The following is a 23,090-nucleotide window of genomic DNA, read 5'->3' as shown; positions in this document are numbered from 1 at the left end:
TACGCCATCTACTTCATTTAAAGTAAGCTTGTCACTTTGTCTGACTTTAATCAAATCAATTGACCTAAGCACATCAAAATCATGAGCCATTTGGAATGGTGTATTACTGTCAAGGACAAGAACTCGATGAAAAATAATTCAGACAAGTGAGCCTTCACTCAAAGAGAGGTAACAAAATATAAATAAATAAGTATATATATTGAAAGAGAAACTGGAATGGCTATTGCCAAAAGACAAGAAAACTAGAGACCCTTGAAACTAGACTAGAAGCAAGAAAGGAGTTGACAAGAGTGAAGAAGCCTTCACTCTTGTCTCTATATATACTATCTAACTAGGGGCTACGTGGCAATGTTCTATAGGACCTCTAATATGTATTGACTTTGTAGGGCACATGCCTTGACTTACAAGGCAAGTTTTTCTACGTGTGGGCTACATAGTTAGCTTGATCTTCAAGCTAACAACATGTGTGGCACATGGCCAACTTGTTGACCACGTTTCTAATCCAAAAAGTCAATTAAAGACACCTATGAAGTCAAAGCAGTGTCTAAGAAGTTTTTAGGAAGCTTCTATATTAAATATTATAGAATTAACTTACTTTTATCTACTTTTACTTACTTCTACTTATTTCTATATGTAATTATTAGCTTACATGATTATGGCCGTGACAATTATCTAAAAATTCATTTTGGCTAATATTATAATTAAACTTGGCTATAAGTAGCTACTTGATCCAATTCTTATAATCGCTTGCCACAAAATGTCTTAGGTACATTGAACAAATTCCATTGATCCTCTCTATTTGGCCATCTCCTTGTGGATGCCATGCTATTGTGAGAATGATCTTGGACCTCAGCTTCCTCATAACGTTGTCGTATTACGTGCTTTCCTGCTCGAGAACGCGCCGGGCGTCTGGCTGTAGAAGGTAGTATGAAGATTCGCCGATAGTCAAGCAGTCTATCAGTTTTTGACTGCTGGAATATAAACGACTGCAACAATGTACCGTAAATCTATACGGGTGCTCTTCGACTGCTTGTCGAAGTCCTTTTTGCCCCAGTCGGTAGGTCTCTTGACGTTACAGAGAACCCCGTACAACCCAAACTGTTAACCTTCAATACTGCTTTGTACTTACGATCTCGTATCCACTGACTGTCTTGTTAGATTAACCCAGTAAATTTCATTCACTCCGCATACTCAATCCTATAGACACCCTTTTAATCCTTCAATCACAGACGTAACTCGATTTCACAAAACAGTCAAGAGTATTCAAACCCACTTCATTTAAAAATCCCGATTCACCATTACAACACTGACTTCAGCAGCGATTGCCTCAGTCTTCCCAAAACTCTACGAAGAAGAAAAATCCAAATTCTATGTCTTTCCTTCCCCGACCCGAAGCATGAAGCTCCTCTCTCTAATTCCCTTGATCTCAAAAAACCTCCCATCCCCCCATAAAAACCCACACCACTCCAAAACTATATCCCCCCTAACCTTATCCTCTGAATTTCTTCAATCTTCCGTCTTAGATCCGGAATTGGCTCCCACCTCAAGCTTTCTCCTCCGTTTTTACCTTTAAGAAATCCATTTACCGAAAACAACGTTCCCTGAGACGGCACAGAGAACAGGACAGCTTGAAACAGAATCGAACCCCGTAATCGGGACCACATTGAGTCGCCCGACCAATTCAGGTCCTATATTGGGAAAGATGCCCGTAGTAACCTGGATGTTCCCGTAATTGGGTCAAATTGGTCTTCGCGTCAGATTGGCTAAGACCCGTAGTAAGACCTGGATTTTCCGTAACTAGACTACATTGGGTTGCCCCACCAATACAGGTCTCATATTAGGTAAGAGGACCCGGATTGGATTCTCGAAATTGGATCCAATTGGTTCCTCGAACCCGTCGTGTGAATTGGTCCTTCTCTTCCTGCTGACTCCCGTTATTGGAATCGAATGGGGCATTCCAGTATGCCCCGACTGACTGTAACGGAGTCATTGAACCTTACCACTCAGTATTTGTACTGGAGTTGGTCGATGCTCCCAATATTCGAGGTAACTGAATATTAATAAAATTCCCCTTTCTTTTTATTTTCACTATATACTCGTGTTACAACACGACATCCACCCCCTCTGAACCTGTGCATCCTCCGGTATGCACCAATTTACCCAATTGCTGTTTGATTCAGAATATATCCCCTACGTCTTTTTCCAGTTCGTCTTCGTCACCTTCATTATCCATATCACTTTCATCTTCTTGCTGCGGAATCTCTGTACCTTCATTAAGGTCTTCCATATTCATCTCTGCGTGTCTTCGTTTAAATATTTTTACTCTCTTCCCTACAATTGGTATTTTCAATTTTGTACCATCTAACTCCCGTAATGAGTAAGTCGCATTATCATGAACAGTTGTTACAACATATGGTCCAAATCAACGTTTTGAAAATTTCCGCAAAGTACTATGTTGATTATCCAGACTATTGTCATAAATAAGTACCCAGTCACCTTCCTCGATTGCTTTTGGTCTCAATCGATGTTGCTTATCGAATCGCGCCTTGTTTTGTAACCTTGCTCTTTTTAACCTTTCCAATGCTATCTGGACATCTTCCGTTCTTTGCTCCAATTGTCGAATCCTAATAGCCAGAAGTTCTTCTCTTGTCAATCCATCTTCCCATGGTAGCATACTCCAAGTAAGTACCTTTTCTTCAATCGGCATAATTGGTTTTTGACCTGTCATAAGTTCTACTGGCATATATCCTGTCACCGAACTATGTGTTGTTCGATCAGCCCATAATGCAAATGACAAAAGCCGTGGCCACTCTTTAACCTTCCCATTACAAGCTTTAACTAATGCTTTCACAATCGGCGGGTGACCGCATTCGCTTTTCGCATTCCCTTCCGGATTATAAGCAGTAGTCAGTGATAGTTTAACTCCACATTTTTCAAAGAACTTACGAGCTTCTTGTGCATTTAATTCTCCACGATCTGCAGTGATTTTTCCTACGCACCCGTAACGGCAAATGACATCTTCAAGCAAAAACCTACAAATCCCTTCTGTAGATTTTGTCCTCAATGCTCTTCCTTCTACTTGATTTGATAAATCTTCACGAGCTAAAACCAAATATCTCATCTGCCATAATCCAACCGGCATAATAACCAAATCAACAACCCATTTAAAATGAATAGCCAGAGGATACGTAGGATGAAGACCATCTCGATGTCGGATATTAGAATACGATTGACAGATTTCACATGACTCTACAAATGAGAGCACATCTCGATACATATTTTTCCACCAATATCGTTCCTTGAGTTTAGCAAAAGTAGCCCAGATTCCTCTATGGCCTGCCCATAAACTATCATGAAACTCCTTTAATAATTTTAGTTTTTCTTCCCTTTTGCCTATCACTCGTTGTGGCATCCCAATTCCTTTCTTCGGTCTCTTCCATAAGAATCCATCTCGAAGTAAAAATCCATATGTTTTTTTTCTTATTTGTTTGAATTTTTCTGTAGACCAATTCCCCTGCTTAGACACGGTATTCAAATAATGACCAATATCCAATAATTCTCCTTCATAAGATTCTTCAAGAAATAGCTTGTCTTCTCTGTTGAGATTTGATATTGAATAGAATTTCAATCCGACATCATCAATGTCTTCAACCATTTCGTCCTCCCTCTCGTATCTTGCTCGAGATAGCATGTTTGCTACTAAATTGTCCTTTCCAGTGATATGCTTAAATTCTAGATTTAGTGACTTAATATAAGCAATCCATCTCAACATTGCAATATCTGGCGTTGAACAGTTAATAATCATTCCAAGCAATGGCAAGCAATCTGTTTCAATTACTACTACTGCCCCAATCAAATAGTCCTTTTCAGCTTTCATAGCCGAAATGACTCCCCAAAGTTCTCTTTTGACTTGCGAATATGCACTCTGACGAATACTTAAAACTTTAGCCCCAAATCGAACTGCAAATCTATTCCCATTCGAATCATCTTGATCCACAGTCCATCCAACGGCAATTGGACTAGCGTCTACAGTAAGAATCACTGGTCTATTGCACTTATAATCAACCTTCCTCAATATTGGAGGTGACATCAATAATTTCTTCAATCTTTGCATTGCTTGAATATGCCTTTCTTCCCATTCAAATCGGTAACCCTTGCGTAACAGTTCATATAATGGATCCGCTATGTGAGCAAAATGAGGGATCCAGATTCGATAAAATACACATGCACCCAAAAACCTGCGAACCTCTGTTAAAGAACCACAATCCTCTTTCATCCTTCCAATTGCATCAACTTTAGTCGGATCTGGTTTTCTTCCGTAAGATCCGCATAAATGTCCAACAATTACAACCTCTCGCACTCCAAATATGGACTTCATACCCGATAATGTAAGATGAACTTCTCCAAGCCGAGTTAAAATCTTTTCACAATCTTGTATATGATCAACAACATATCTGCGACACCCCCTCGTATCTAAAGTTTCATCCTTGTCTCCTTCTTTGCACCCTTTTATAGGAACATCATCCAGAAAAGGCATAGTCTTTTCCGGGATAAAATCTCTCAATACCTTATTCATCCCATTCATCATATGCGCAACTGAGTTGGTCGCGCCTTGAGGAAGAGTGCACATTCTAACCAATCCAAGCGGTGTCCTCATCGTTGTCATATCTCTACTTCCTTCGGCAAGTTGAAATTGATCATAACCTGAATACAAATCACCCATTGAATAGATCGCCCTTCCAGCAAACGCCTCAGCAAATTCATCCACAATAGGTCCAATTCCTGCATTCCTGACAGTTACAGCATTCACCGGCTGCATATCTTGAATAAACCGCAGTGACCCATTCTTCTTAGGTACCGTAAACCATCGACTAGAATACGGCGCAAATGAAGGTTCTAATATTTTCATCTTTATCTTTTCTTTCAATAGTTCGACCAATTTAGGTAAATGTGCCCTCGGTACTGGAATCGGCCTTAGATTCCAAGGTACATGCGGTACAGTGAAGATAACCATAGGTGTTATAATATTTGGATCCACACATCCAATTTCATGAGATTCGAAGGCAAACGATCTACCTTGTTTAGTCAACATCTTTTTGAAGCAAGTAATTTCCTCTGGCAATAAAGAACCATCAGAACCAATCTTCAATTCTTCAAAAGTCTCTTCAGTAAACTGATGTCCAATACTCATTGGATCTCTTAAACTTGCTTCTTTTGATGCTTCTCCCATTTGTTCTTTAGAATCCTCTGGTAATGGTCCGGCAACAGGCTTTACCTTCTTATCTGCCGTTTTATATCTCGTCTCTACTGTGACTTCTGGTGCTTGAAAAGATTCAAGCATGGTATAAACCTCTCTCGAATGAATCTCAACAATCTTATCATTATCCCCTACCTCAATAGATGTAATCAATTCCAATGAATCTTCCAGCCCATTTTCTTCATAAACACCCAAAATCCTCTCATCATCTTGCAATGTACCTATCTTGCGTAACTGTCCTTCAATATCATATAATCTTTTTCTTTCTTTTCTTTTAAAATCTTCAACTTTCTTATACATAATATTTCCATTCTCCAATATACCAATAAAACTCGCATCAAAGGCACCTTCATCTCGTGAGAGTACCTCCTCTTTTGTACCTCCATAATCTCGCTTTACAGTGGTACCTCCCCAAAATCCTTAAATCCTTCAACAATCTTTGGCAATGGTTTCTCCCTCAACCTATCTCGATTCCGTTCATGGTTAGGAGGTACTGTTAGAAATTGTATAGCTTTCCTCCCATCTTCGCTCCGTACCCTTGCATAAGCAGAACCATCGTCAAGTACCTTTGTTTCCATCCGTGTTGCCGTGATATAAGGTTGTCCTAAAATCAACGGATAAGACGTTGTATCTTGAACGAAGAAATGTTGCTCCGTAGCAACATCCCCAATCCGAATTTTGACATCTGGACAAGCTCCATATAATTCGCCTCGTGTGTTATTAGCTGCTCGTATTGCCCATCCATGTTCCATATCAATTGGCCATTTTTGCTTCTTATAAAGATCTTTAGACATGAGATTTATTTCAGAACCATGGTCCACCAAAGCAACTATTGGTTCTTCTATATCTCCTACCTTCACCAATACCTCAGTAGTTGCCCTTGCCCAATGCTTTCGAGTATAATGGCTCAAAGTTTCCATTCCCTTGTCACTAGAATCTTCGAAATGTACTCGCTGATTATACCCATTCTTTTCATTTGTTGGTTGCTTGTAACCAATATCAACCTCTTCTTCATCTCTACATATTCTTGCGTCAATAGCATGACTCATTCCAGTTTCGCTCATTAATTGCCTCTTTCGCTTAATGCTGTCAATGATAACATCATGAAACTCCTTCTTTGCAATTCCCAAGACTTCTTTCAATGTGAATTCCACCTTAGCGTTTAATATACGTTCTTCCAACACCCCTTTCAAATTTGTTGCCGCTTCAATGTCAGAAAGTAGCTTATAAGCAATTGATTTGTCCTTATCTTTTGTCTCCGTTGTTTTTTCTCCCAATGATGCTGAGGTATCCTTTACAGGCAATTCTTGTGAAGCTGCCTCCCGAGCCTTGTCTCCTCGAGTTTGCCTCTTAAAAGAATTTCCTTCTCTAGTATCATCAAAATTTCTCCGTCTTTTCTCTTCCATCAAAGCTTCATGTTGGCTCTTAGCAATATATGCATGAACTGAAAGAGACTCAACGGGATCCTCCCAACCTGTTCTTCCACGTATTGTAGCTGCAGTTCTCAATAACGCTTCTCGAGGTAATTTCCCTTCTTGCATTGTAGAAACGGCAGAAGCCCAAAACTCACTAGTTTCCGTACTTCCACCAATTTCATCATCTACTCTAGCACCATAACTTGCACTTTCTCGTGCTACTGTTTCATGCCCTTTTAAGTAATCTTGAACCAATGCTCTCATTCCTCCCTTGCCAAAATTGGTTTGAAGAAGATCCTCCCTATCTTTCAATGCTATCTTCCCATCTTTCCAGCAAATAATTCCCTGCCGTATCATATTATTAAATTCATTGCAATCTTTTCTAGTGTGTGAAGCATCATCACACCAAATGCATCTTTGTACATATCCTTGTTTTGAAACATTCTTCGAATTGTTTATAGAAGTATTCTCTTCAAGTCTTGCCAATTTGATTTGAAGATCTCGCATTCCTCGTATAATTTCTTCCATACCCATATCTGTTTTCTTTGACAAGGATGTCGAAGGTTGAACTGTAGGCATTGTCGGTGGTGTAGTACGTACTGGAGCTTTGGATGCTTGTACTTGTTTCGGAATATTACTCCTATCCTTCCTCCTTTCTTTTTTTGTAAGCAACCCCACCGCATCTTCAACGTTCTTCGACTTCGTTGTCAATCCTTCATCTTCTTCTTTGTCTTCAAGAAGGGGTTTTAATTTCTCTTGCAATTCTCCATCAGCAGCTTGAAGAAATAAATCAACTTTGCTCGGCTCCAATGTCAATTTTTCTACCTTCGATAATTGAGAGTACTGCCTCTCAAATTCCCTTAGTAGCTCTGTTGCTTGCAAATTCATATTGGGCCGTTCAATCCATCCCAGAAACAGCTTTTTAGTAACGCGATCAGCATCTTCCAAGAAATATTCGTCTTTCAATGCATGTGAAAAATCCTCCCATGAATTCCCACAACGATCCGTAATCGATGTAATGTGGTCCCTTATCTCCGGTATCGTGGCAAGTCCAAATAGTGCAACCATTTTCTTCTCAGAAACCCGATTTAATTCCATTTCACGAACATAACATCTTAAATACCTTGAAATATTCCTCCCATCAAATTGATCAATTTTATTGACCACTGCTTGCAATGCTTTGGTTGCCAAAGCTTCCTTTCGATCATTGCTTTGCTGTTGCTGCATTGACAATGAGAAGGCTTGAAACAAACTAGCAATAGATGGATCCATGTGCATACCTTGTCCTTTAGAAGACTCCCCACCAGAAATTTCTCCCAAAAATCCTTCAAAATTTTTATTTTCGTTTTCCATAAAAAATAAAGATAAAATCAACCAAAATCCAATACCTTCTACCTCAAGCTTTCACGTCGGATTCACCACTTATGTCGTATTACGTGCTTTCCTGCTCGAGAACGCGCCGGGCGTCTGGCTGTAGAAGGTAGTATGAAGATTCGCCGATAGTCAAGCAGTCTATCAGTTTTTGACTGCTGGAATATAAACGACTGCAACAATGTACCGTAAATCTATACGGGTGCTCTTCGACTGCTTGTCGAAGTCCTTTTTGCCCCAGTCGGTAGGTCTCTTGACGTTACAGAGAACCCCGTACAACCCAAACTGTTAACCTTCAATACTGCTTTGTACTTACGATCTCGTATCCACTGACTGTCTTGTTAGATTAACCCAGTAAATTTCATTCACTCCGCATACTCAATCCTATAGACACCCTTTTAATCCTTCAATCACAGACGTAACTCGATTTCACAAAACAGTCAAGAGTATTCAAACCCACTTCATTTAAAAATCCCGATTCACCATTACAACACTGACTTCAGCAGCGATTGCCTCAGTCTTCCCAAAACTCTACGAAGAAGAAAAATCCAAATTCTATGTCTTTCCTTCCCCGACCCGAAGCATGAAGCTCCTCTCTCTAATTCCCTTGATCTCAAAAAACCTCCCATCCCCCCATAAAAACCCACACCACTCCAAAACTATATCCCCCCTAACCTTATCCTCTGAATTTCTTCAATCTTCCGTCTTAGATCCGGAATTGGCTCCCACCTCAAGCTTTCTCCTCCGTTTTTACCTTTAAGAAATCCATTTACCGAAAACAACGTTCCCTGAGACGGCACAGAGAACAGGACAGCTTGAAACAGAATCGAACCCCGTAATCGGGACCACATTGAGTCGCCCGACCAATTCAGGTCCTATATTGGGAAAGATGCCCGTAGTAACCTGGATGTTTCCGTAATTGGGTCAAATTGGTCTTCGCGTCAGATTGGCTAAGACCCGTAGTAAGACTTGGATTTCCCGTAACTAGACTGCATTGGGTTGCCCCACCAATACAGGTCTCATATTGGGTAAGAGGACCCAGATTGGATTCTCGAAATTGGATCCAATTGGCTCCTCGAATCCGTCGTGTGAATTGGTCCTTCTCTTCCTACTGACTTCCGTTATTGGAATCGAACGGGGCATTCCAGTATGCCCCGGCTGACTGTAACGGAGTCACTGAACTTGACCACTCAGTATTTGTACTGGAATTGGTCGATGCTCCCAATATTCGAGGTAACTGAATATTAATAAAATTCCCCTTTCTTTTTATTTTCACTGTATACTCGTGTTACAACACGACAACGTATTTCCAAAATTGTATCATAAAGTGGATATATCTATCGCTTACGATTGATGTTGGCATGCCATATAGCAAAATCCATGAATTGAAGAAGAGATCCACCGTCAATTGTAATACAATTTCTAACTCTTTTTTGGAAACTTTTAAAAATATTATTATTGTTGTAAACCTTGTCGTCTTGTTGAACTATCAACTATGATTAAAATAGTATTGGATTCACCATACTTGGATAAACCTATTATGAAATTCATTGATATATCTGTATATAATAAAGACGAAAGTGGTAATGGTTCCAAGAGACCTACCTTAGCTTGCGTTGAGTGTTTATTTCTTTGATACACCAAACAGCTTCTTATGTATTACTCCATGTCTTTTTTTAAAGAATGTCAATAATAAGATCGTGCCACATCCTTTGTTGTGGCCTTCACACCCATATGTCCCAAGCATGGAGCATCATGTATTTCAAACATCACCTTCCTTATCTACTTGCTCTTAGAAATGTAGAGTTGCATCTGCTTAAACTAAATAAGTCCATTCCTTATCAAAGAAACTCTTGTAAGTCTCTTCTATTAACTTGTAGATTTGGTCGCAGCAAACGCTTTCTTAATTTCTAATGTATCTTTATATGATTTATAGGCTTCTTTTATGTCTTTGATGAGGAAAAAGCCATCACAATAGACAATTATATTAAGCGTCATTGTGTCATGGAGATTTGCTCCCATGAACTCTTCTCTTCTACTTAGCACATCTAACATCAAGTTATCATCATTTGATTTGTGAATCAATTTGATGTCAATTGAAACAATCATGTCATATCATCTCAATTCCTATGGAGATGCCTATGCCTTTGAAGTAAAGTACTTAAGAGAGATGTTGTCAATATAGACCTTGGTCTTTCTACCACCGAGGTAGTGCCTCCAAGTCTTCAAGCAATGCACCATCGCAAACAGACTTTTTTCATGCATTGGTCATCTCAATTGGCTTCTGCTTAATTTCTTACTCTCAAACAACACGGATCTTTTTTCTTGCATGAAGATTCTACTAATAGCAAAGTCACTCACGTTTGTGTGAATCTCAAATTCTTTATCAAACTGTGCATAACACAACATTGAAATGGAAATTAATCTCTTGGAGGGGCTTTTCACAGCTCAAGTTCTATTTTATGGACTTGTTATCTTTCTTCAAGAGGCTCATCAAAGGTCCAACAATTTTTGAGATGTTCTTTATGAACTTTTGATAATAATTTGTCAACTCCAAGAAAGATCTTATACCCTTCTGAGTCTTAAATATCTCCCAAGTTTTGATGACTTGGATTTTCTTTGAATCTCACTTTATTCTTTTGTTATTGATGATGTGCCTAAAAAACTCCAACTCCTCCAGGTCAAAGATGCTCTTCTCCTTATTGATATACAGTTGGTTTTCTTGCAACTTACTCAACACAATTCATAAGTGCTTCTTGTGATGTACTTTTCTTTTAGAAAACACCAGAATGTTATCAATATATACAACCACAAATTCATCACTTTCTTTATGAAAAATGGAGTTCATTAATGTAATAAAGGTTGTTAGAGCATTACACAATCCAAAAGGCATTACGACAAATTCATAAGAATCATATCTGGTTCTACATGTTGTTTTCTCAACATCTTCTTGAGCAATCCTTGACTGGTAGTATCTACTCTAGAGATCAATCTTGTTAAACCATTTACTTTCCCTCAGTCTATCCAACAAGTCATCAACTTGTGGCAACTTATACTTATTCTTCACTATGATCTTATTGAAGGCTTAATAATCAATATACATCTTCATTTTTCTATTCTTCTTACTCACGAAGAGGATTGAGGTTCCAAATGGAGATTTATTTTCTCTGATATAGCCTTTTTCCAGTAACTCATTCAATTGTTGCTTGAGTTCTTTTAGCTCAAGTTGGTTCAATCAATAAGGTGCATTGCTTAGGGATTGTGATCTAAGAATTAATTCAATTTTGTGGTCTATTATTCTATTAGGTGATAATTCCTTTGGCAATTTTGTCATCAATATATCACCAAATTTCAACATTAACTCTTCTACAAGTTTAAGAGAACAAAGAGTGGTTCTTCTCCACTCTATTTTATTATTGAATTTGTCATTTATAATTTCGAGGCCAAAATTGTCGCTTTTTAAGTGCATGAGAAACTATTCTCTTTTTAGCTCACATTGAGTGACAATAGCGATCTTCAACTCATACAATGTTGGGTGGTTTCTGAAGGGTAAGTCTATAATCCTTCCTTCAATTCTTATCATTACTACTCACGTTTCGGATTTCTATTGAAGCTCCACTCCATATTATCTCAAAAACATATTTCCTAGCACTACATCTACTCCATTGAGGTAACAAATAATGAAGTCTTTTTGAAACTTCTTGTTCCTGATTTGAGGTTCCTCTCTTCTTGATCACTCTCCTCTTCTTCACTAAGAAAATTTGAAGATTCTATTTCAATTGCAAGTCCTTCTACAATCTCTTTCAACTCCACTTAAATTTCTTAATTTCTTCTTTTAAGGAATTAGGTGTTTCTTCTTCAAACATGGACTTCTTCTTGACTACTCTTCTTTTTGGTCTAAACTCTTGACTTCCTTGCATCGATTGCAAATTGCTATTGAGAACTTCTTTGTCTTCCATCCGCTGGATCGAAGTCTTCATGGTCTTCTTTCCCATCTTCTCTGACTTTACTCACCATGGTATGATCAAAAATTCTTCTACCTACTTCTTGCCAATTTTGGTCTCAGACGCTCTAATACCACATGTAATATCACTCCAACTGAGAACCTTCACTGACTTAAATGCTTACTTAACAACATTAGATTCACAACACAAACATCATCGCAAAAACCTACTAGTATTGTCACTCCCTCTTCTTAGTCCACCCAATGCATCTGACCTTGAGCTGAAGAGAAAGAGCGTTCAATTCCAAGCTCCCTTAAGGTACACCACATTGAGCCTTCACTAGGATTAGTGTCTACAACTACTACATCTTCTACATTGAACCACCTTTTCAAACAAGACAACCACAATCAACCCACACAACATCCTTTCTTAAAGTGACACATCACCAATTTAAAATATCTCCCCAAAACTCAAGATCATTATTTAAAACTACGTCCTAGAATAGGACGTGAGGAGACCCTCTTTTCTCCACTCTCTTCTTAATACCAATCAATCCCTTCGACACTCAAGTGACAAAAGGTAGGATCTTATGTGCCACTTGAGCATCCAGGACCAAGGTACTTAAAAGTCCCACGACCCCCTTCACGCCCCTGCATGAAGGTTACCTAGGGTCAAGGGAGGTGGCCCTACCAACCTCTCCTTTGCCACCTCGCCTCAAACAACCCTTAGGCATTGGATAGCTCTCGGTACACACTTCACACACACTTCATCTTCGCCAACGTAAGGGTCGGTCTGACTTTTCAGACCTTTACACCATGCCACAACACTCTCAGCTCATCGAGCCTCTAGCTGTAACATCGAATTTCAAAGAGGAAAGAAAAATAAAAACTGCCCAATCAGCCAGAGAAGGAAAAAAAAAAACAAAACAACAACAACAACAACAACAACAACACGAGAAAGAGAGAGAGAATGGGCATAGCAATTCTAGCCACACCAAGCCGGAGATCACGGAGCTTCCGGCAACAACAAGAGGAGACAAAGAAAACGAGAGGATTAAAATGAGATTCCCCAGTGATGTCGAGATCTGCAACGAGGACGCTGTAACTCCACCCTACCACAGCAGAGCCGCAACTCAGCTCATCGAGCCGCTAGCAACAAAACAGAACTTGAACCCTTGCGACTAGATTCAATACAGCTCTGCACCGCGGTGGAACGGAGAACCCCGTCGGAGCTCCTGCTTCTTGCCGTAGAAGAGTCGACGAGTGGGCAATGCCACCTTTGATCCCATCAAGAAGAAGAAACGGAAAACAAAAAAAAACCGCGCTACCACCGCAGCCTTTGCCGCAGACACCCCGATTCCAGAACCCCCGCAGCCAGCCCGGAAATTCGAGAGAAAGAGGTCGCAGCCCACAGCGAAAATGGGGAACAAAAAAACAATCGCTGCACCGCTTCGGAAGATGCTGCGGTCCTCAACACCTAGCCGCCGATCAGAATGGACGACGACGTCTTTCTCTCAGCACCACTGCAACTGCTCACATTGACGTAGAAAGAAAAAAACTTCCAAGAGGGATTCCGTTGCCGCCCGGGCCCAGAGCACTTGGCAAGATTAAAAAAAAAACAAAAAAAACAAAAACGGAAGAGAGGGGGATCCGGGGCGGCCCGGACCCCTATCGCTGAAGACGCTGCCGCCATTCAGGGGCAGCCTCTCACCTTTTCGTCGATCACCTTTCATTTCTTTCTATATATATATATATATATTTTTTTTTTCTGTTTTTCTTTTTTCTTTTCTTCTATCTTGCTTTCTTCCTCTTCTTTTCCTTCTTCTTCTCTTCTATTCTCTATTTTTTTCTACTGTTTTGATCTTTTTATTTTTATTATTATTATTATTATTATATATATATATATATATATAACTTTTAAGAATTATTAATAAAATATAATTTTCTTTTTTCTTTTTGACAATGAATGCTACTCCCATTGAACCATCGTCTAATGTTAGATACAAAAAACATCTCTAACATAGAAATTTGGCTAAATGAATTCTATTTTAAACTGCATATCCGCTATTAGCAATCTATTTTCTATTTCTCCTAAAAATTCTACTACCAACTCACAAAATCTATGATTTTAAGCACCATAAGTATATATTTTATACTAAATATTCAATGACTCACATGGTGCGCATAATATGCTTTACAAACTTTTTTAGATGTTGCTCTAACTAGATGTCTTTGATTCATATAGAATTGTCTTACGCTAAAATAGTTGAGATGTCTAAGTCAACTATTCCATAGCTTAGTGTGCTCTACCACAAATGTGTTAACTTTAGCAAATGATTAATTTATACAATAAAGTCTATTCATAGATTTGCATGGCGTGGTGGTGATCACATTGCACTTCTTTTTTTGATCAATTATCTATCACTTATCTATCAAGAAGATCACCAAGTTTCCTTCATTTGCAAGGAAGTCCATTAATAACAAGCTTTTCTTCAAAGAAGATACAAATTGAGCATTATTTACTTTCTTAGAGTCCCTATTATTAATTTTAATATGGATCTCTTCTTACCTAAAAGTAGAACATAATTCACTACTTGCTACTTTAAATCTATAAAAGTAACTTATAGGTTTGAACAAGTGTAATTCTAGTCTATTACTTATCACATATTGAAAAGATCCAATCTCAATATACTAATTGCAATTCTTATTTCTTATTGTATTAATATTAATAAGATTAATCTTTGACTTTTGTATATTAGAATTGTCGTAATCATAGTTGGAAGAATCATCATGAGCCTCTATGATGCTTGTTATTGGCTTATTGAGGTTTGGCAGCAACTTCTTGAATTTGCAATTCTTTGCCATGTAGTTTGTTTTATCACAAAAGTAGCAATACATTAGGCATATGTTTCTATTAGCATGAAGAGCTCTAACAATATCTCAGCCTCTCAAAAAAATGACACTTATTTCTACAAGATGAATACCTCCTTCTATCTCTTATATTTCTTAAGTTCCAAATACTTATATTGTTAAGGATTCATTCTTAGTATTTGCTTTAAGTTATAGTTTGTGTGTCTCAACTATCAATCTAAATAATAATTTTTCAAAGCTAAAAAGTTGATCAGTGGCTATGAGGCTGTATATTAGACTGTCCAAAGAAGAAGTTAATCTATTGAAAATTGTTTATACAAGGATTTTGGCAAGAACAATTTCACCACGTATAGCCAATTGATTTTTAATTTTGTGAGCCATCCTCAAGGGCTCTTTTATTGAAGTAAAGTTTTGAAACTTCAATGTTGAAAGTTTATAATTGAAGTTTAAGACCATAGTAGGATCTTTGCTCTCATATTCATCCTTTAATGTTCTCAAAGTGTTTGTTGGATTCTTGTATTTAGTTATCAAATCTATAAGGTAGTCTTTCATAGCAAAAGTTAGAATCTTCATTACTTTTTTCTTTTATATGGAAAAACTGATTCTCTGCCAATGTGCACCCATTGTATGTATATGGATATGATGCAAGTATTAGCTTTATTGTAGTAAGCTCCCACAAAAAAAATTGCTTGTAAAAACGTTTTTCATCTTCAAACTCAAGAAATAAAAGTTATCTTTATCAATCAGCTAGTTGGCCTTTCCACATTGTAGATGATTGTTTCTATTGCATTCTTTTAACAAGTAAATTACTTGATATAATATTTATATTCTGCTCTCTACTAAATAAACTTGACTCTTGTAAATGACTCTAAATTGTGCTCTAGTATCATGTGTGTTGAATTTATACATGATCTCAAATGACCTGATAGACTCAAATCGATCTTTCACAAAAACCTCACTCTCACTGTATAAACTTTATAGACTATACAAATGAGCTTCTAATTTTGGTGACACTATTACATAACTGATGTTCGAAGCTGGCGGATATCCATGTGGCCCCGAGTGCGGTATCGGGCTGGAAACCCTGTGCGTATTTATTCCAACAGAGACACCCTTCGAACGAGTTGGCGGTGCATCGGTGACGAAAATTTAAAAATCGCTGGCAGAAATTTTAGGACGGGCCGTCGCCAAGTATCTGCATGTGCTTAGTGGTGACAGTCTGTTGCATCTCCCTCCTCTGAAACATGTACTTTACGCATGTCGAGCATCGCATGTTAGTCAATAAAACCTTAAAATCATGTAAAATGTGTGTGCTTATGCTCCGCCCCCATGTTTAAGATTTCGAGTTGGTTCAGCTCACAGGGATATTTGAGTTTCGTAGGTCAACAACACGCGCGAGAAGGAGTGACATAGTGCGCCTCTTTTGACAGCCATGAACACGAGCTAAAGGACGAAGGAATACGAGTGTTACACTTCCAACGCTAGCCGTCTGCAGCTCGTGGACTTTTGCCGAGCATTACGCCATTCTGACATCTCTGCCGTGTGGTTCTTCGACGCCCATGGCATGGAACACGACCATTAGCTACGATCGCTTCATGGATTCACAATTGTCACCGTCGTAACTAGGAAGCCATATTTGAATTCTAAAACAAGGTACATTTTTCACTCATCGCTTCAATTGCAGTCCTGATCGGGCGTTCTACGAATAGCACGCCATACATACGTAACACATAAGTGACGTGCAAACCAACTCGCCAGCACTACCTTTAGTCAACAATATGCGACGAAAGATTGTTAGCAACAAAGGAAAGTGGTTTGAATTTTAACACGGTTTCTGGATTGCCTACGATACTCAATCCTGTAACTTAGCAGCAGATGACTGGTGGAGCGAACAGGGTACAAATGCGTGTCGCAGCTGCCTTTTTCATGCGCAATACCTGGTGATGATGAAGAAGATGAATTAAGAGTGGCTTGTAAAATAACGCACACCTAAAACATGAATCGAGCACATAAGTAGAATAACTACCTGTTTTATAAGGAATGGAGATGTACATTTTCAAAAGCCGCTTACTCAACCTCTTGAACTTTGTGATGACACTAACCTCCATTCCATGCGCTGCGGATGGGGTTCAAGAGGCACAGAGCATAGTAGTGGCACTAGGTCAGTTTCCGGTAGGATTCGCCCTTCGGAGCAAGAATGACAGGTATCTGCTTGCTATGCAGAACGACTGCAACCTTGTGTTGTACGATTTTGCGAAGAGCCGGCTGCCGTCATGGGTGACCAACACGTTCGGCCAAGGAGCCAACTGCTACGCAATTGTGTAGGATGATGGCGATCTTGTGATCGTCTACATGGCACACATTGTCGAATTCCAGGCCTTCACCCACATCTACAGTAAACCCGCAAAATATTAGGCGTAGCTACAAGACGACGGCAACTTTTTGATCTATAGTGAGCCGGAGCTGTGAATTCTGCAACAGCTGACGTCCCTTTGAGCTACTGGAACCGACGGCAGGTAATTAACAGGACTTCTTTTTCAAGTGAAACCGAATTTAGGGTTTTGGTTCCCATGGCATTTATTTGATCCAGTTGGCCAGGAGCCATGTGTAGGACTGGATGGCCATCGAAGCTCAACGTCGTGAACTGAAAAGCCCAGGAAGCTCACAGTTCTAAGGATCAATCATAACCTTCTTCCCAGGTGCAGGAAGACAATGCAAGCTCTTCCACTTCGATGTAGAAGAGCGACTCTTGTGAGTTACAGTGCGCACTTTCTAGATGCTTTCAGTGGTTTGACCTTCAACAAAGAACAAACGCAGGTGAGACATCAGATACAGTGAATGGCCTACTGAAGTCGAGGGCATTTCAGGCTGGCTGACAGGGAATTGATCACAAATTGACGAGGAATAAGTCAAGCATGCATGGCACCAAGTTGCCGCATATGTATAGAAATTTGGAATCTGGAAACGATAAGTCATGTGAAGGAATTAATAGTTGATTGTGATATCTGAGGGTACATTGAAGGCGTATACCTCTTTCACTCACTTGAAGAAGGTGAATGCTGCTTGCTGAGTGAAACGTAGAAATTGTTGATATATCACCATCAGGTTTAGGTCTTCTGTCAGCATAGCTTCACAGTAAATTAGGCACGACGCTTATGATTGGATTACCTCGGTGTCATTCTTCTACATTAGCCGCTTACATGACATTTCACAAATTCATCATGATATCAGCTACAGTCTCGGAACTTTTTTTTGCTGGTGATCTTAGCTTCCCGCGTTCAGGTTACGAAGAAATTAATTAATGTGCCGAATAGAAAGCTGGCAGCTGCTCTGACCTTTTTATGCATAACAATATTGATCATTTTATGCATCGCTTGTCTAGTTTCTGAGTGGCTATTTTCAGCGCTAGACCTTACTTTTGTTGCAAACTGTGCTCAAGGGCATAGAAGTGCATAACAGTATTGAACAGGAAGAACCGACTCACTGCAGCATCCATCATGCAATAAGAATATGAAGAAACAGGACAAGAAGCTAATTGTCGTCATCAAGTCTCTTTTCGCAATTAGCGTGGACAAGGTGAACCACCACCGAGCACATGGCAAGGTTCGTTCTCTCTCTCTCTCGCTCAGAGCAACTGAGGTGCCTATCACATGCCTTCAAGAGCAATTAGAATCTCAATTCATAGGAATATGACAAGCGACCTACAAACTACAACCGAAGACGACGTACCTCCACGACGCCAGAACTAGTTCTGGTTGGTCAGAACTGGGCTGAAAACGGCATGAAAGTACATTCCCTCCGATTTCAAGGTCGCTTTCACTTTCCGTCACATCAACAAATTCGGCTTCTGCACAGAACATTCATTGGTCACTCGCAATCATCACGATAAATCTCACACAATCCTCACACAAAATGGTGATCAGAACCAAATCTGTAGAAATTGCCTCCATGTCATAACACAAGATCGTGTGAGGCAAACGCACAATAATGTCGATTGGGGAACAAGTGGAAGGAAAGCACTATAATGAGTACAGACTGAGTAGATAGATTGTGGGAAAATCTGAAAAAGATTTGAGCTCCTCCTCCTGAAGGAGAGGCGAACACCTGGAACGAGCTCGTAGAGCAAAATACAGGCGTGGTAAAATGGACAAGTTGATGTCAGGCATGTGCAAACGCATGTGGGAAAGTGGTGGAATGTGACTTTTGTATGTCACGAAAAGAAATAAGGTGTTGAATTAAATTGAAGATGGAAAGAAGCCTCCATCAATCATCAAAGCTTATCTACAAGAGGCTCCGTGCGGGTGGAAGCTCTTTGATATGGAACAAATCCCACGCCACTGTATTTCACAGTTCTTGTGGGCACATTCGAAACAGCGTTCTTCAAACCACCTGTACCTACAGACAAGAACAATGTTTGACTTCTAACTGTCGAACTAATATTAAGGCTGCTAGCACCCGTACCTTCTACATCAGAAATGAGTTCTACCTCCTGATTTGAAATCGACATATCAAGCTTGCAAACAAAGCTTGCTTTTTGTTGTTGCTTCTTGCAACCGTCATCTGCTCCCGAGTCGGCACTCTCGTCTTCCTCGTCATCTTCGTCTGCATCCTCATCTTTGTCAAGAGACGATGTATCCGTCCACAATTGGAGCCAGTTGTTGGCTCCAGTGTGCGACCGCCCCTTCCGACTGCCTCGTCGGCGCTCAGAAGACCGAAGATCCTCTAAACTTTTTGTTGGTCTCGAGGATGGAATAGATATGCCGCTTTCACACCGGTCTACCTTTGAGGCGCTGGAAGTACCTCTCAAATGATTCCATGTATTGAAAGCACTATCTTGGTCTTTATGATTCCGTTGTGAAGTCCGTAGCTCCAAGCTATCGCATGTAATCGCGTTAGCGCTCAGGCTTCTGCTCATGGTAGACACAGATGGTTGCTGTTTAGCAGCCTCTTTTGTTCCTGTACCAAGAGCCAGGCCTGGAGGAGGGGAAAATGTCCGAGGTAGAGTGTCTCGTTTAAATAGAGCCTGAAAGGCGATCTGGCCCCTTTCGGTGACTTCTTTCCTCTGCTCCCCATCGATTGACACTGTTCTTGGCAGCCTCGATGAAGTCTCAGGTTTCTCGTGTTTATCCCCATCTTTACTAACCGGGAGAAATTCGTTGAACGTGAATTGCTCGGCAGCTCTCCCAACTTTCTCATCTGCCTCTTCCTCAGCTTCAGGATCAGACGAACTCGTCCCGTTCTTCCCTGCTTCTCGTTGTCTATCAACATTGCAGGTTGCTTCTCCTTCTGACGATCCATCACTTGATCCTGACCTCTCATTACCTCCGGGAACATTCCCACATGCTGATGAATTGGAGCTTGGACCTCCTCCAGATGCATCACCATCACCATCACCATCGATCGGAGCAACACCTGCACCTTCACTAACGTCACTCCCACATGAAGCCTGGGTAGGAGCAGTTTTCTCATCACAAGCAAGCCTTTCAACGTCAACCTTGGTAAACTTCCCGGGTATAGAATTCGAGCCGCTGACGGACCGAACCTTCTCTAAATGAGAATCCATGCTTCCTGGAGCTTCACGACCTAGACCAGATGTGGAATGATATCCTTCCCCATCGGGCATTGCCGTATCATCTGAGGGTCTACTTCCTCGAAGTCGCTTCCGATTGTCGACTCCGTCATCTGCAGAGCAACCATCCACAGGCGCTTCCCTGTCCTTCCGAATTAGGCCATTTAGAACATGCTTCACCTTGCTCAGATCTGCGGGAAGAGAGCTCCCTTTGGAGAGAGAATTCACGGCACTTTCCGAAGTCAGTCCACCAGCGGTTAACTGGGTGGTGAGATTCGTTCCGCTTCCTCCTGAAGTGGAAGCACAAATATCAGACGAAACAGACAACAAATGATTTCCCGAGCCCATTCGCCGAGCCTTGAGCTCTTTCACCCGCTGTGCTCGCTCCGCCCTCCGCATGGCACTCGATCTCGAGTGATTATTGTTGCTTAAGACTTCCTGGCCATCATCCACAACCTGTGCTGTCGGAACTTCATTGCCATCAGCACATGGAGCTGCAGCCACAGTGATCTCTTGGGGTACGCATTGAGAAAAAATGTATGGTGTGGGAATGGCAAGAGGAGGTGCTGCCCCTAAATACATGGCACCCAAAGCTGGATGCATCACACCAGGCGGCATACCTCCTTGCATAGCCCACCAGGCAGAAGCGGCTGCGATTGTGGCCGCCATGGCTGAGACCGCACCTCCATTCTCAAGACCTTGAACGTTGGGCGCTGTAGCCCAAGGCATAAGCATACCCTGCGGGTTCATCATCGCAGAATTCAACATCGCAGGATTCATCATGGCCGGGTTCATCGCTCCACCGAAAAGCCGATTCCACGGCGGCATGGCTGGGAAACCTGGAATTGGAACCGGCGAAATGTTGTTAAGCGGCAGTCCACCATTTAGAGCCACATTGACAGGCCGAGCCGTTGGTGAACCTGAAGTGGCGGAATTGACCGTCTTTGGGACGCCCCAAGAATGAGCGGTATCGGCGTCTTTCTTTGCTTTGGCAGCATCTTGATGACCAGCCACTCCAGTATCATCTTGATCCCACACGCCTTCCTTTAAACAAGCTTCTGAAATATTCGCAGTGGAAACACCGGAAGAAGAAACAATCGAACCTGCAGCTGCCAAAGGGCACTCGTCCTCAGATGTTTTACCAAAGCTGCGACCAGCTTTGCGAGGATACGGGTGAGTGGGCTTCCTCTTGGGACGAGGTGGGGGAATATCTATCACCTGTGCTACCCCTGTTTCGGTCCCTTGCCCCGCAGTCACGTCCCTTTCTATTTTGGAGAAAAACTTCTGAGCATGAGACCGAATCTGCACGGCGGTCTTCGTGCCAATGTGTTCTTCAATCCTGCGCCAAGCGCGCCCATAGAGCTTCAGTGCCTCTAAAAACTTTTGGTGTTCCTCCTCGGTCCACCTCTCTCTCTGTTTGGTTATCGTGTAGGGCTTCCGCACCTTGGTACTTGCACCTTCATCTCCCGAGGTAGAGAGCGGAACGCCAGGCGACACGGATGGCCAATAGGTGCCTTCTTCGCCTGCGCCTTCGTGCTCACGGTAGCCAGCAGCAGAAGAACTGGGTGTCATCGGGATCATAACTTTAGTCCTTGGTGTTCCGTAACCACACTGAAATCCTAACCCAATCTTAAGGAGAGCAACAACTTTTTCCTTTGTACCATCGGTCAAAGCAAAAGTCAAGCTCTGCAATAGAATATAAAACCTGAAAAACTACCTTCAAACCTGAAACTGGTTGTCGCTCATCTCTGAAATCTTCGCCCACTATCTCTCATTCACACCCATGAATTCTATTTCTCCCACCGCCTTGTGTGAAACGTTCGCTGTTATGGATGGTGACTGAAATCATTCCCCGTTGCACTACCTGCACCCAAAGCCCCATCCAGAGATCTGGGAAACGTCCACCCGCTGTGATACCTCCGCTTCCACTACCGTCTTCCGTAGAAACACCCCTCAAAATCAAAACTTGAATGGTGAGGACGGCTGTTCCCAAATGCTCTCTAAAAAAGTCTGGCCGACGACTCGGAGCAGACGACGCAAATAAAGTTGTAGTAGACAAGCAAGACAGATGCTTCGATAGTAGTGTTAGACAGCAAATGACGACGGTGACGAAGAAATGCGAAGAACAGGCTTGTGTGCAAGTAAAGTATCTTCAACAGCTCATCTCCGAAACACCACACAAACATAAACTCGGCGATTGCAGGAAAGTCACTCAAAACGTAGCAGATTGTAGCGGAATGCCCACACACAGATCCAGTTGCAAGTTAGCAAGTTGGACAGAGCAAACCCGTCTAATTGAGCGCCGTGCAAAAAAAAGCTCTCAAAAATCTCTCAAATCTCCACTTCTCTAACCAAAACTTACTACGCCACACACGATAGCAACGGCAACTCTTCTATCACAACAAACCTGGTTAACCCAAAAACTTCAGAAACCCTCCAACTCTGGCTTACACTCGACCAACCGTTCGCACAACCCAAACTGCGGCGCAAACGATAGGAGAACACCGTCAAACTAGCAGTGCACCCAACGCCAGGATGCAATAGAGAAATCGAAAGAGAGCAGGAAAGAACGAAGACAAGGCAAGGGAAAGGGAAGATCGAGAGGAGACACTACAGGGGAGGCAGGCGCTCAGTGCGCGATCTGCGAGTGCTGAGTGAGATGCA

At 41.2% G+C, this 23,090-nt stretch overlaps 2 protein-coding genes across 4 annotated transcripts; both read right to left on the bottom strand.

The window, feature by feature from the left end:
• Window positions 1-15,128: 15,128 nt before the first annotated feature.
• On the bottom strand, window positions 15,129-18,914 carry LOC141045261 (uncharacterized). 3 transcript variants are annotated; one of them, XM_073533079.2, is made up of 4 exons: window positions 18,587-18,914; window positions 17,888-17,985; window positions 16,960-17,247; window positions 15,129-16,794 (listed from the first exon to the last, which is right to left on the bottom strand). In XM_073533079.2, the coding sequence occupies exons 1-3, from the start codon at window positions 18,715-18,717 to the stop codon at window positions 17,129-17,131; spliced, it is 348 nt and encodes a 115-aa protein (XP_073389180.1). In that variant the 5' UTR covers window positions 18,718-18,914; the 3' UTR covers window positions 15,129-16,794; window positions 16,960-17,128. The 3 variants fall into 3 exon arrangements, with proteins under 3 accessions (XP_073389180.1, XP_090105491.1, XP_073389181.1); XM_090249365.1 differs by having other exon boundaries at window positions 17,888-17,973; XM_073533080.2 differs by having other exon boundaries at window positions 17,888-17,970.
• Window positions 18,915-19,038: 124 nt separating this feature from the next.
• On the bottom strand, window positions 19,039-23,090 carry LOC112280611 (uncharacterized). The gene has a single exon (XM_024516273.3). The coding sequence runs from the start codon at window positions 22,005-22,007 to the stop codon at window positions 19,128-19,130; it is 2,880 nt and encodes a 959-aa protein (XP_024372041.1). The 5' UTR covers window positions 22,008-23,090; the 3' UTR covers window positions 19,039-19,127.

Source organism: Physcomitrium patens, chromosome 3 (genome assembly GCF_059467195.1).
Source record: "Physcomitrium patens ecotype Gransden chromosome 3, ASM5946719v1, whole genome shotgun sequence".
In the NCBI taxonomy this organism is placed as follows: Eukaryota; Viridiplantae; Streptophyta; class Bryopsida; order Funariales; family Funariaceae; genus Physcomitrium; species Physcomitrium patens.
Note: the sequence above shows the minus strand (reverse complement) of the source record. Positions and strands in the feature narration are given on the sequence as shown.

Excerpts from the sequence above, each read along its gene's own strand:
- LOC141045261 (XM_073533079.2), bottom strand. The coding sequence starts at position 18,717 with ATGTTCTGTGCAGAAGCCGAATTTGTTGATGTGACGGAAAGTGAAAGC. Across the intron at positions 17,986-18,586 it reads CTAGTTCTGGCGTCGTGGAG|CTATGCTGACAGAAGACCTA; the intron begins GTACGTCGTCTT and ends TTTACTGTGAAG. Across the intron at positions 17,248-17,887 it reads TCTTCAAGTGAGTGAAAGAG|ATGTGGGTGAAGGCCTGGAA; the intron begins GTATACGCCTTC and ends GGTTTACTGTAG.
- LOC112280611 (XM_024516273.3), bottom strand. The coding sequence starts at position 22,007 with ATGATCCCGATGACACCCAGTTCTTCTGCTGCTGGCTACCGTGAGCAC.